The sequence below is a fragment of the Microtus pennsylvanicus genome, chromosome 2, assembly GCF_037038515.1.
Source record: "Microtus pennsylvanicus isolate mMicPen1 chromosome 2, mMicPen1.hap1, whole genome shotgun sequence".
Classification (NCBI taxonomy): Eukaryota; Metazoa; Chordata; class Mammalia; order Rodentia; family Cricetidae; genus Microtus; species Microtus pennsylvanicus.
The window spans coordinates 147,052,392-147,065,968 of NC_134580.1; the positions used below are offsets into that span (position 1 = coordinate 147,052,392).

At 50.6% G+C, this 13,577-nt stretch overlaps 1 protein-coding gene across 1 annotated transcript; it reads left to right on the forward strand.

The window, feature by feature from the left end:
• Nucleotides 1-2,868: 2,868 nt before the first annotated feature.
• Fam210b (family with sequence similarity 210 member B) lies at nt 2,869-13,247 on the forward strand. The gene is made up of 3 exons (XM_075963201.1): nt 2,869-3,129; nt 9,469-9,638; nt 10,263-13,247. Exons 1-3 carry the CDS (start codon nt 2,944-2,946, stop codon nt 10,477-10,479), a joined length of 573 nt encoding a protein of 190 aa, XP_075819316.1. The 5' UTR covers nt 2,869-2,943; the 3' UTR covers nt 10,480-13,247.
• Nucleotides 13,248-13,577: the final 330 nt, after the last annotated feature.

Below are 13,577 nucleotides of genomic sequence, written 5' to 3' on the forward strand. Positions count from 1 at the left end.
GGCTTATTACTAACTAGCTCTTACAACTTAAATAAACCCATACTTCTTATCTACACTCTACCACGTAGCAGTACCTTTTTTCGACATGGCATGTTCAGCTTGCTTCTCTCCATGCCTCCTGGCAACTCCCCATGACTCCGCCCTCTTCTTCCCAGCATCCTCTCAACTTGGTTTTCCCAACTCAGCTCTTTTTGCCTAGCTATCAGCCAGTTGGCTCTTGCTAATCAAATCAGAAGGCGCCTTGGCAAAGACACACCTTCACAGTATAGAAAAAGATGATTCCATGGCATTTTTCTCTTACCCAAGACCCACAAAGCAAAAGTCACAAACTCAGTTCCTATGAAGCCGGAGGAGGAGGCCTAAGTGAGTGAAAGAGATCCAACCACAGGAGCACTTTGGGAACTAGGAGGCCCTCAAGATGAAGTGCTATCAGGCCGCTCTGACCTTGGAGATATCCCAGATGACACACCCGCTCTCTTTGTGCACTGGGCACTAAGTAAAGGCCCATTTCAAGGTCTGCATCAAAGGCTTCTGCCAACAGTTCTAAGATCTATTAGCATCTTCATCTAAACGGCAGCTCAGAGAGGTTGAGCCACTGATCGTAGATCACACAGCTGGACTTGCAGGGCCAGTTTGACTAAGAATTTACCCTTAATTGGTCTTTATACCTTGAATACTCCAAGCAGTAGTACTCCACACAGGACCACCTTGCCTCCTTCAGACACTCTTACAGACCATGGTAAACAGAATACATGCACATCCAGTGTGTTTTCTGTGAGATGCAGCTAACACATCATAACAATTTAGCTTTATTCTTTTTGTTTAATGATACTGAGTCTGGGGACTACCCTGAAGCTCACCATCCTCCTGCCTTTGCTTTCCAAGTGCAGGGGCTATAGACCTGAGCCATCATGCCTGTCTTGAGACTATTGGAATAGTTTTCCTGAAGTATAAATGCATAGCATAAAGTGACTTGTTCTAAGTGTACCGAAGTAACCCTTCACTGCCCAATCATCCCCATGTTCCTTGAACCCTATCCCACCTCCCACTCTTAGCCTCAAATGGCCATTGACCTGTTGTGGCTCTCCAGAACTTTGCCTGGTTTGGGCCTTCTGTGAAAATGAAATCCTAAGGCACATTGTATCTGTGGCTAGAATTTTCCCTTTGGCATGGCAGTCCCGAGACTTGTCCTGGATGGAGGGGTCAACTCGTTCTGTTTAAAAACGATTTTATTATTATGGGGGGGGGCACATGTAGTAGGAGCTGCGGGCCTCTTCCCACAGCCCGGCTCCCGGCCGCCTGGCTAGCTTATGCCCCAAAATAACGACACACAAACTGTATTCATATAAACACTGATTGGCCCTTTAGCTCTAGCCCTTACTGGCTAATTCTGATATCCCGATCAACCCATCTCTAATAAACTGTGTAGCACCAGTCTTACCAGGAAAGATTCAGCATGTCTGACCTGGCAACTTGCTTCATCGTGTCTGCCCGGGAGAGGGGAGCACGGCCTCTGAGCTCACTTCCTCTTCCTCCCAGCATTCTGTTCTGTTTACTCCATCCACCTATGTTTTAACCTATCAGGGCCAAGCAGTTTCTTTATTAGCCAATGGCCTTCCTCCATCAGGCACATGTGCAGGTCAGAGGACATCTTTGTGGAAAAGCTGGTTCTTTCTCCCCCCCTCCCCACTCCCCCACCCATCCCCCCATCCCTCCCACCCCCCACCCCCGGTTAACCTGGGTCCCAGGGTTAGAACTCAGACCCTGGGCTTATACAGCAAGTGTTTTGCCTGCCGAGCCATCGCCCCAGCCCCAGATTGCCCTATAATCCCTAATGAGTGGGGTCCACTCCAGAAGAGTCTATGGTTACATTTCACAGGCGACAGGCATCTGGATTGTCCTGCATGAGTATTTGCGTCTTCTCTTTTTAGTCTTTTGTGCATGTGTGTCAGACAAGTTCTTGCGTGGTCAAGACTGGCCTTGAACTCCGAGTACTGGAATCATAAGACTGCACCTCCAGGTCAAGATCATAGTTTACTTTCGTTTCTTTCTTAAGTTATAAAAACAAAAGGGTTAATTTTGGCTCACGGTTCTGGAGGTCCAAGGTAGAGGGACCACAACTATGCCAGCAAGGCATTCCTGTGGTGTCACATCCCCAATAGCGCAGAGTCAGGTGAGAGAGAGTTCTTGTCACAGTTTAGTTAGGAATTAAAATGAGAGTCTTTGCTTCTCTTGAGACACTATGGGAGTGGAGTTGCTGGGCAACCTGGTGTGTATACTTTTAGCTACCTGCGAAAGTACCAAACTATTTTCCACAGTGGCTGCTCTCATGTTCACATCAACAATGTAGTAGGGTCATTTAGAGGGCTTCTTCAAGTGAGTGTTAAGTTCTACAGTCCCTTTCTTTTCAAAGCGATCATGTATGCACCAGTCTTCCAGATTTCACCTGTTCTGCTGGGAGGAAGAACAAAAGATGCATGAGCCCTCGGCGTGAAACAACAGCCACACTCCACAGTCTGGAAACTCAAAACTCCTGGAAAGCTCTGCAAATATCCATTCCACAAAGGACCAGCATGAGCTCCCTAGAGCCAGGCTAGAGATCTTGGCCGGACCCCAGGCCCGCCCACTCCGCTCCAGGAGGCGGGACTTAGCTAGGGAGGCGGGGCCTAGGGGCAGGGATGAGAGCACGCGGCTCCGGATGATTCCGCCTACCCAGGGATAGGCTGTTTCTGACGAGGGCGGAGCTGGTGGGTGGAGCCCAAGGCGTGCGCTCCGCTGTAAAGCCCCGCCCACCGCGCTCCGCTCCGCTCGGGAGGCGGGGCCTGGGGAGGGTGAGGCACGGCCCGGTGGGGCGGGCTCACGACCACGGCCCCGCCCACCGCGCTGTGTTGGGGCTGGTTCCCGAGTGGGCAGCTCCGGAGCAACGCTTGCTCGCGGCGCGCCATGGCTGGGCTGCTAGTGCTGCTTAGCCCGGCGGGAAGAGTGGGCGCCCGGATACTGCCCCGGACCCCTTGGCTCCTGGGAGCCGCCACCTCCTGCGCTCCACCACTCTGGGCCTTGGCCTTGTCCCGCCCCGGGCCGGACTCCCGGCTGCTGCACACGGCCCGCAGGGACTGCCTCAGCCGCCAGGTAAGCCTCCCTACACTTACTCGGACCCTGAACCCCAAGTAACCCAAGCGCCGTGCCAGGGCCAGTCCCAAGGACAGCTTTGCATTGCACCTGCCCAAAATGGGTCACCTCCGGGGTCCCTGAGTTCTCAAATCTCTAGAATCGGAAAAACATCTCTTCCAGTTAGCAACCTGAGAAACTGAGGCTTGGGATGGTGTGGTGCTCGGCCCAAGGTCATGGAGTCTCCTGCCGGGCCCCAGTTTCTAAAGCCAGAACAGTGGCGTTACCGAGCGGACTGCAAAGGGCCTGAACTCACTATGAACTTCCAAGCCGGCCTTTGAAGTTTTGTCCATTCTGAAGTTCAGTTCAGGCCTGGGCACTGGGCCCAGGAGGCGTCTTCTCGGTGTGCCGGTGTATCTACCGCCTCCCTGTGCCGGTTGCTCCTCCCTCTTTATGTAGCTGGAAGAGCAGGCTCTCAGGGCAAGCAGTCCATCCTGTTTCGTTACGGTTGCCTTCCCTGAATGCTAAGAGTGAAAACTAGCTTCCGTTCAGCCAGCAGCGCAGCTCAAGAGGGTCTCTGAAGAAAGTAGTGGAGTACCCAGATCGGAAGCGTTAAGTCGTGTTGCAAGCCTGGATCCCTGCAGGAGAGGGCTTCCAGCTCCTGAGTCTGGACCTACCCATCCCCGGGCTGTGTGACCTCAGACCCAGAGCCCAGGAGGTCTGGACCTGAGCTGGCCTTTCAGAAGGCTGAAACTGGCACCTTGCCACCAAGATTCTGGAGGACCACCGCTATGATTCAGGCAGGTCTGAGCCCTGTCTGCCCTTGTTGCTTTTCAGTAAGTAGCCAAAGGGATTAGTCCCTGTACTTGGGTGCCTCACACAAACATGGATGGGCTTCCTTCCTTCCTTCCCCTCTCCTCTCCTGGGTGACAGACAGGACACTGGCACCTCGTCTCTAATCCTGAGCTCAGGGCAGGATGCTTAGAACATACCGCCTGCTTCCTGATGATTCTGCTCCCTCTCCTCCAGGAAGTCTTCCCTGACTGCCAGTGGTGTGCCCCCCCACCCACCCACGCACACACAGTTGCTTCTCTGAAGTTCCAATCTCTGCCTCCGTGATCTGGAACAATCTCTTACCTTGTTCCACCACCTCAGCCCTGCTGGCAGCCCAGACTGCCTCGATCGGTGTGTGTTCACAGCAAGGATGAGTGTGGTCTCCAGCTCCTAGGATCCCTGTCTTTGCTTGCTAAGTCAATAACCTTGATCGAATGCTCTCACGGTTCCGTGTCTCTAGAATGAGATGCTAATAGGTCTTTTCCCAGAGGGCGACTGTGATAAGAGAGAGCATGCTAGCAGGCATCTGGTACATCATGCCATTCTTGCTGTCCTCGGTGTGATTACACACCACAGCAGGGCCCCAGAGCCCAGGGGCCAAGCTTGCCTCTTCTGCTGATTGAGAGATGGATGGAATCAGAACCTAACAGAAGGTTCGAAACCTTCGCTGTGGGGGAAGGGCCTGCCTAGGCCTCAATCCAGCAACCCCACTCCATTTCCACTCCGGCTGCCTTCATTAGGAGGCCAGCTGGGGTCTCCAAATGTTCTAGACATTAAATCAAGTGTCTGAGGGCCATGCCCACCTCTGCCTACAACAAGGACTGCACTGTGTCAGAGAGGGGGAGATACAGTGCCCCAGAGGCCTGCCTTTTCCCGTCACATGATTCAGGGTCCTGTAGAGTGAGTGGAGCCCGCTTGGGGTATGGGGAGGGGCGGGCACTGTTGTGCGAGCGGCTTGCTGGCGTCCCTTATCTAACTAGCAGCACCCGTCCCAGCAGCCCCTCGAACTCCCTCTCCTGGTCTGTCTGGATGTGTCCTCACCCTGCTATGTCACTCTGTCCTCTGCTCCTGAGACTGGCAGACTCCTTTGAGGTTGGTCTGTTTTGTTCATTGGACTGTCCTCTACTCTGGAACACTGTGACCCAGAGAAGAGACAGAAGGCCAAGGCTCCTGGGCTGTCCTTGGTTACACACTCAACCCCTCGGGGCTCTGAAGGTCCTCTTCCATTCGTGGGGGTGTTGTAAGACTAAAGTTTTCCCGGCATTCAGAACACTCTCGGTACAAAGTCAGCACGTGCGGTGCTTATCAAATGAGTGGAAGCAGGTGTCCCAGCACTGTGGTCAAGTTCCTGCCCCTTTTCTGATAAGGCTTTACTCTGGCTGTTTTGAAACACCGTCTCGTGTACTCCAACCAGGCTGGCCTCTACTTCAATAAGCCTGAACTTCTGGTCCTTCTGCCCCCACCTCCAAAGGGCTGGGATTATTGGTTTAGCCCACCAAGCTGGGTTTATACAATGCTGAGAAATAAAAGCTTTGCACATGCTAGACCATGTGCCATGGAGCCACATCCCCGCCTGAGCACTTTGAAGTCAATGTCACACACTCAGGGCAGTCCAGAGCGCTTGGGGGCAGTAAGCAGTGATACTCTATGGACAATGAGTGTCTACAAATGCCCCCATTGCTTGCAGGTCACGCTCATAAATCCCTTTGGTTTGGCTTCTTTAAACCCCTCAAGGACTTGGAAGAAAAATGCATGGCCCTTCATGTCCTGCAAGAGTGGCCATTCCTAATAGGAGAGACTTTTCCAGGATGTTCTGGATCTGGAGGACAGGAGGAAAAGCTGCCAGCACCTTCTTTTATTGGCCAGCACTTGCCCCTCTCCTGTCCTTGAGTCCTGCACCCCCTGCTGAAATGCTCACAGAGGCCCTGGTTCTCCCTGATATGTAATCCTCTCCCTCTGGGCTGGGCTGATAGGATAGTCTGCAGCCCCTCCCAGTGCCTCTGTCTCCCTTAGACCAGTGTCAGTCAAAATCCCATTGAAGCTTGGCCCGGGCAATCTCAGTTATGGCCCATTCTCCATGCCCCAGAGCTGCCACAGCTGTCCCTGATGAAGCCCCTTTGTCTCACACCCTCTGGTTTGGCAAAAGGCCTTCTGGCCCAGAAAGGAGACTAGAAAGGCAGCCAGACTTCCATCTAGAAAATAAACAGAGGCTTCTGCAGGGCTGGCGCAGCAAACATCAGGACCAGACTTTGTTTAGAGAGGGGGCAGGCTGAAGAGATGGTTCAGAGCCCTGACGACTCTTGCAGAGGACCTGGGTTCAATTCCCAGCATCCACAGGATGGCTCACGACCATCTGTAACTACAGTCCCAGGGGATCTGAGGCCTTCTGGCCTCCATGGATGTACTAGGCATGTACTTGGTGCAAAGATGTACATACATGCAGGCAAACACCCATACACATAAAATAAACAAATCTTAAAGTGGGAGCCTTGGAAAGCCTTATGGTACTGTTTGATTAGGACTTACAAGCTACAGTGGAGGGACTCTTAAAGGAGGTAGCATTTGCATTTGTATCAGACATGTGGAATGGACACGCACACACACACACACACACACACACACACACACACACACACACACTTCACAGCCTGAGCTAGCAGGGCCAGGACAGAGGGTCAGGTGAGCAGGGCTTTCTCTCTAAGCTTAGTGATTACTTTCCAGTCACCTCTGGAACTGATGACAAGGCCCAGTCCCAGGCCTTTCCCCAGATCTGCAGAAGCCAAAGCTGGGCTCACGCAAGTAGGTACAAACAGAAGAGCACGCGAGCTGCCCACTGATGAGCATCCATGGTCAGCAAAATTTGTGCACCAGGAGCTGGGGAGGGACACAGCAGGGTCACAAGCCTTATTCCACAAGTGCAAAGTGAGGGCCCAGAGCTGCAGCAAGTGGCTGCCACAGCAAGGATAGACCTGGTGGTCCCCTACAATGTGGTAGAGCTGGCTGTGTAGATTCCGTTGGTGGGTTTCCTTCTCACTAGGGGGATCCTGGCTCATTTCCTGGGGATCCTGGCATGCTCATTCCCTTTGCCTTTGCAGACGCACACGTTAAAATCAGGAAGGAATCTGCCCAGCTGCAAGATCAGTAACCAGAGGTGACTGGCAAGAGCCAGACTCATAAATCCTTTGGCTAAAAGCACTCTCTTGTAGAGGTGTATTTTGTCTAATCTAGATGTGGGTGGGTTCTCTGTTGTCTGTCCCAAACTGGTAGACTCAGACAGTAATCCAGCCTGTGTTAAGATCACCCCATGTAACCAACCAGATGTTCCAGTAGGTAACACTTGCCTTGTACACCTGACAGCCCTGAGCTCAATTCCTGGTCCCCACCGTGTCCCCATAGGCTCAGGCGTGTGAGCACTAGGTCCCCAGTTGGTGGCTCTGTTTGAGGAGGTGTAGCCTTTCACTGGGGGGTGGCCTTTCAGTATAATCCTGCTCCACTTCCAGCTTGTTCCGTTTCCTGACGTGATCTCTCAGCTTCCCGCTCTGGCCACCAAGCTGCCCCCTGCTGCCACGCCTCTCAGGCTTGATGGACTCTTTTCCCTCTAGAACTGTGAGCCAGAACGAACTCTTTCACAGGCTGCTTTTGATTGTGGTGTTTTACCACAGAAAAGTATCTGATACACAGATGTAAAGATGCTTGAAAAGAATCGACTCACCAAGTTGTCCTTTAACTCCACGTACATACTGTGACATGCGTGCCTGTGTGTAGTAATAGGGGCGGCTGGGCTGCATCACCAACACCCCAGCCACCTGCCCGGCTAGCTTTACCTGAAATAATTACACAGACACTGTATTCATTTAAACACTGCTTTGGCCTCTTCTAGGCTAATTCTCACATATTAATTTAGCCCATTTCTAATCATCTGTGTAGCGCCCCTAGGTGCGCTTACCGGGAAGATTCTAGCCTAAGTCCATCCTGGGTCGGAGCTTCATCACGTGCGTCTGCCTGGGAGCTGGGCATGGCGTCTCTCTCTAAAGCGTCTGCTCCGGCCGGGCGGTGGTGGCGCACGCCTTTAATCCCAGCACTCGGGAGGCAGAGGCAGGCGGATCTCTGTGAGTTCGAGACCAGCCTGGTCTACAAGAGCTAGTTCCAGGACAGGCTCCAAAGCCACAGAGAAACCCTGTCTCGAAAAACCAAAAAAAAAAAAAAAAATGAAAAAAAAATGAAAAAAAAAAAAAAATAAAGCGTCTGCTCCGGAGAGGAGAGCTGTCGGGTCTGACCTCACTTCCTCTTCCTCTCAGCGTTTTGTTCTGTTTACTCCTCCCACCTATCTCCTAACCAATGAGAGCCAAGCAGTTTCTTTTAATTTAACCAATGACCTTCCTCCATCACCTGTGCACATATATGTGTGCACACACACAAATAATGTGTTTTTAAAAAGAAGATTGCTACACAGCGCGGGTAATTTCTATACCCATTCTGGTCAGTATTTTGTCCCGGAATCAGCCTTCCCTGTCATGTTTCCTGTCTCAGCGAAGGCACATGACTTTTGGAGCCCCATCCTATTCCAACCCACCCCATCTTGGGGTAGTGCAGACATGAAGTTGTGTGCTCAGTCCACAGACTTGGATGGTCTGAGCTCTCATGGGTCACTTTTCTCCTTTCGGTGACCACATAGTTGACAAAAGCAACATCAGGAAGGACGGACTCACTTTGGCCCATGCATTGAGACTGTAGTCCATTGTGGCAAAATCATGGTGGCCGGAGGGTGAAGGTGTCTGAAGTCAGGAAGCAGAGTAAGATTAGCACTAGCACTCAGAGCACTTTCTTCTTACACAGCACGAGAGCCCTGTCCAGGGAATGATGCCACCTACGTGCAGGGTGGGTTGTCTTCCCTTCCTTAGCTCCTGTGGAAACTCTCACAGACCTACACACATGCATCTCCTACAGTCATTCCAATGGAGCGTTGCAGCTCTGGCCTTTATAACAAGCCTGCAGGGCTCCTCTGATACTTGACACATTCGCTCCTGTGCTAGAGGTCAGGAGTCCAAAATCTGCCTCGCTGGGCTAAAGGCAAGGTGACATCAGGGCCAGTTTCTTCCCGAGGTTCCAGGGAAGAATCCACTTCCTGCAGCTTGTAGGCCTCCCACCCCACCCACACCCATATACCAGTAAACCAGGAGAAGAGCATCTTCAAACCTCTGCACCCGCTATCACCTCCTCTACTCAGACTCCAACTCCTGCCTCCTCCTTTCCCTTATAAAGACCCACCCAGAAAAATCCAAGTTAGCATTTCCATCTCAAGCTCCATGCCCAGATCCCATCCGCCAAGTCCTGCAGTAGGAGGTGACCTGGCCATCTCTGGGGCCATCGGGGCTGACCTAGCCCTGGCTTAGTGGGAATGAGCGTGATAATTGGTGTCTATAATAATAATAATAATAATAAGTGGGTAGAAAGAGGTATAAAACTCAGGTAAGGGTGAACATCTGTAGCGGCCACCAACCTACCCTCCCTTTGCTCTGTGCACAGGAGCCCAGCAGAATCACTGAGCCAGGAAGTGGTGCCAAGAGCACAGAGGGAAAGCTAAGCAAATCACAGCAGCTGAAGAAGGTCTTCCAGGAATATGGGGCCGTGGGCATGTCGCTGCACATTGGGATCTCGCTGGTCTCCTTGGGGATGTTCTACACAGTTGTTTCCAGGTATGATTTTCAACAGTGGTCACCATGTGGCTGGATGTGGTAGCACCAGCCACACCTGTAATCCCAGCATTCAGAAGGTGCAGGCAAGCGGGTCACAGGTCCAGGTCATCCATCCTTAACTACATAGAATTTGAGGCCAGCTTGGGCTACATGAGACTCTATCCCAAAAACATTTTTTTGTTTAGTTTTGTTTTCTTCCTCTGTAAGGTAAGCTAAAAATGTGGATGAATTTTATTATTGGTTTTGGGGTTTTTGTCGGGGGGAGGAGGTTTGTTTGCTAAAACCTACGTACTCATCCATTCCCTGTATTATATACTTTAAAAGTATGTATAGTTCATCTGGTCAGCAAGATGGCTTAGCAGGTAAAAGGTACTTGTCAGAAAAGTTCAGCTATCTGAGTTCTACCCCAGAGCTCACAGCGGAAAGAGAGAACCAACTCCTGGAAGTTGCCCTCTGACCTCTGCATGCGTGCCATGGCATGTGCGTTGCTCATATTCATACACACAATAATCATAAGAGTTTGTTTAATAATAAAAAGTAAAAATACTGTCACCCTCCTAGGCAGTTCAGTTTCTTCCTTTAATCCCCGTCTATGACATTTTCTTTGCCTCTTTCTCCCCCCAGTGGCATCGACATGTCTGCAATCCTGCTTAAGCTTGGCTTCAAAGAGTCCCTGGTGCAATCCAAAATGGCAGCCGGCACCAGCACATTCGTGGTGGCCTATGCCATCCACAAGCTCTTTGCACCCGTGAGGATCAGCATCACCTTGTTCTCTGTGCCCTTCGTCGTTAGATATTTCCGCAGAGTGGGACTCTTTAAGCCTCCAGCCACCAAGCCATGAGGAAGCCGGTTTCTTCTGAACTACAGGATTTGGGTTGGTTTCGGGGTGGGGTTTTTTGGGGGGCATATGGGGCAGAGGCTAATGACTGTGTTCATTGTGGGTTTATTTTACTTTTGCCAGCAATAATCTGCTGTGTTAATTTACTTTTTTAAAAATGATATTCCTCGAGGAGCCATGTTCGTGACTTAAAATGTCACCAAGGCTTCAAAATGAGTTGACAGCCACTCATGGTGGCCCAGGCCAGTAAGGCCAGCTACTGAGGAGGCTGAGGCAGGAGGATCTCAAACTCAAAGCCTGCTTGAGCTACTGCAATTAGGGTCAACAGTGAAGGGAGGGGCAAAGGGCATTGGCAGCAGAGCCCTCGCCCAGCACAGCAAGAACCTAAATTTGATCCCAGTACAAAATGGGACTGCCTACAGAATGCCTCTTAGGTCATTAGGCAGGGGTCTCTGCAGCACCCCACAGGACTAACCTTGGCTCAGGTTCCTGAAAAGCAATGGTTAATTTGAGAACACCCTCTCGCCTGATTTATCAGTGGCAGCAGCCTGCAGTTAACACACAGTATTCTGCAGACAGCTGCCAGCACCACAGTTAATCAAGGAAAAATTAACAATCCCTAATCACAGTCTCCATTAACATCCAAGCCCTTGACCTTCGTAACAATTGTGCCAGGGAAAACCAGCCATGAGCTTCTGGTGTGTTCACTGACTCCAGAGCGACTTCATGTCTGGGTGTGATGAGGCTATTTGTCTGCAATCTCACTGATACGGGGCAGTATTCTTTGTAAAGTATGGAAATGCGGCCCAGGTGTAACGGCATCACTTGGCTCCTGATATCCATATTCAGGGGAACTCAGATCCTTCCATAGAAGCTAAAAGAACATCCTAGCTTTCTCAGACAATCCTCTTAGCTATCTAAACCTTGAGACATTTCAGAGCTGACACCATGTTTACAGTGTGCCACTGTTTACGTTTTTTAATTGAATTGAATCATATGCATGAAGTATTTCTACCACTTTCCAAAAAAAAAAAAAATGGAAAATGTTGTCTGTTCTGAGTAGAAGACAACCGTGTAGGACTACAAGCCGAGGGGAAGAGAGACCTTAGGGTTCTATTGCTGTGATGAAACACCATAACCAAAAGCAATTGGGGATGGGGGTTGATTTCACTCACAGGTCCATGTAACAGTTCATCATCAAAAGCAGTGAGGGCAGGAGGCAGGAGCTGATGCAGAAGACATGGAGGGTGCTGCTTACTGGCTTGCTCATCGAGGCTTGCTCAGCCTGCTTTCTTACTCAGGACCAAAAGCCCAGGAATGGGCTAAACCCTCCCCCATCAATCACTAATTAAGAAAATGCTGTACAGGACCTCAATTGAGGTCCCCTCCTATCTGATGACTCTATGTCATGTTGACATAGAACTAGGCAGCACAAGAGAGTGGGACAGGTTTAACTACAGTCCACCACGGGAGGGTAAGTGTAGAGGGTGCGTTTAGAGTAGAAACCAAAGCAGACTCTCAAGCCTCCTCCAGGAAGCCAGGGGCAGGAATTGGCTCCATCGCTCAACCCTCCCCTCTGGGCAGGCACTTGTTATGTCATATCCAAAAGAAACTCCAGGCCCAAGCCCCAAAGGTAGTCCAAAGATCCAGGAATGGGGTCAACCTGGACTAAAGGATTTCTGGTGGTTACATAAAAGCCAGCATTCCTCAGAACTTGTGAAACCGGTTCCCCTCTACCAAAAGGAGACATTTCCCTTCCCTCTGACAGAAGGGAGCTATGGCTACCTGTGGCTATCAGCATATCAAAGCTCATGCTGGCATCACAAGTACCGGACACACATCCAAATCCATGCTAGCACCTCCTCTTGTACCAAACTCCCTTGAACTCACAGGCTTCCCTTCCCCAGCTACTCTCTCTCTCCTCTGCTCCTGCTACTGTGTTCTCTCTCACAGGTAGCCCTGGTTAGGTCCAGTCTGGCTGTTCTCTCCCCTTAGGCACCATATCAGTTTATATAGTTCTTCCCTGATGAGTCAGACTTTTTGAAGGCTCAGCTGCATGGTGACAAGGGTTGCATTCGTTTTTCTTGCTCACAATTCCGTTGACAATCGGAAAACACAAAGAAAGCACTGCTAGCTAGCAGGAACACATTTTACTGAGATCTGGCTGACAGTTTCTTAGCCCACAGTCACCCACACCATTTGTCTCGGTTAACATTTAAAAGAAGTTTTGTGAGACAAACTCTCCACTCGTGAGATCTTTAAAGTGGGATTGCGGTCTTTTCCTCTTAATGCAGCCTACAGCTGGAAGCTTTACTGACTAAGATCAGGATGTATTACAGAAACTAATCCCAAAGACAGCCACATAGCTGAGCAAGAAGCCCCAGGTCAATGTAGGGGGCTTGTGTGGACTAGATGGAGGAAGGGAGACGTCTCTCCATCTTGCCCAGCGTGGACCCCCACCCACCCTACTTGCCCATTCAGGTTCCTTAGTAACACCTATGCAAAGAAATACACTGAAAGTAGCAATAAAACTAATTGTACCCACAGCATGTGTCTTTCAAGCCAGGAACCAGAACCAGGGGTGAGTTGAGAGGTTGGAAGACTAAAGAACCATATAAACCAGCCAGACAAGCAGATCTGCTCCTGTTACCTTCAGTGGAACTGGAGCAAGGAAACAATCTTAAAACGCAAGCCGTTGGCCTCTAGTTTTCTAAGCAGACACACTGACAAGCTTAGATTCTGTGAAACCAATAAAAACTTTTATAAAATGATGTGTTCTGTCATCTGTTAAGCCGTTGCTGCTGCAGGCTAGGAGAAGCATCCTGTGGATGTGCAGCAACCAGCTGCTGGTGTGAGCTGCAGGCACCAGTGTTCCACACTCGGCTTGGATCCCTGTCGTTCCATCAGTTAACTGCAGCTGGGTGGACAGGACTTGGGATGGTGCTATTTCAACTACGTTAGTTTAGACTGGGGACCAAAAGCTTATTTATCCCTATGCAGTTCCACTCAGGCTTGTAGTGAAGTGTGAGGATGGTCTGGCTGACGTTTTACACTGACCACTTGCATTTTCCATCACCTGACACCTACTGTCCTGAGTTTGC

Coding starts and splice junctions, on each gene's coding strand:
- Fam210b (XM_075963201.1), top strand. CDS start 2,944: ATGGCTGGGCTGCTAGTGCTGCTTAGCCCGGCGGGAAGAGTGGGCGCC. Junction 3,130..9,468: donor GGGACTGCCTCAGCCGCCAG/GTAAGCCTCCCT, acceptor CTCTGTGCACAG/GAGCCCAGCAGAATCACTGA. Junction 9,639..10,262: donor TTCTACACAGTTGTTTCCAG/GTATGATTTTCA, acceptor TTCTCCCCCCAG/TGGCATCGACATGTCTGCAA.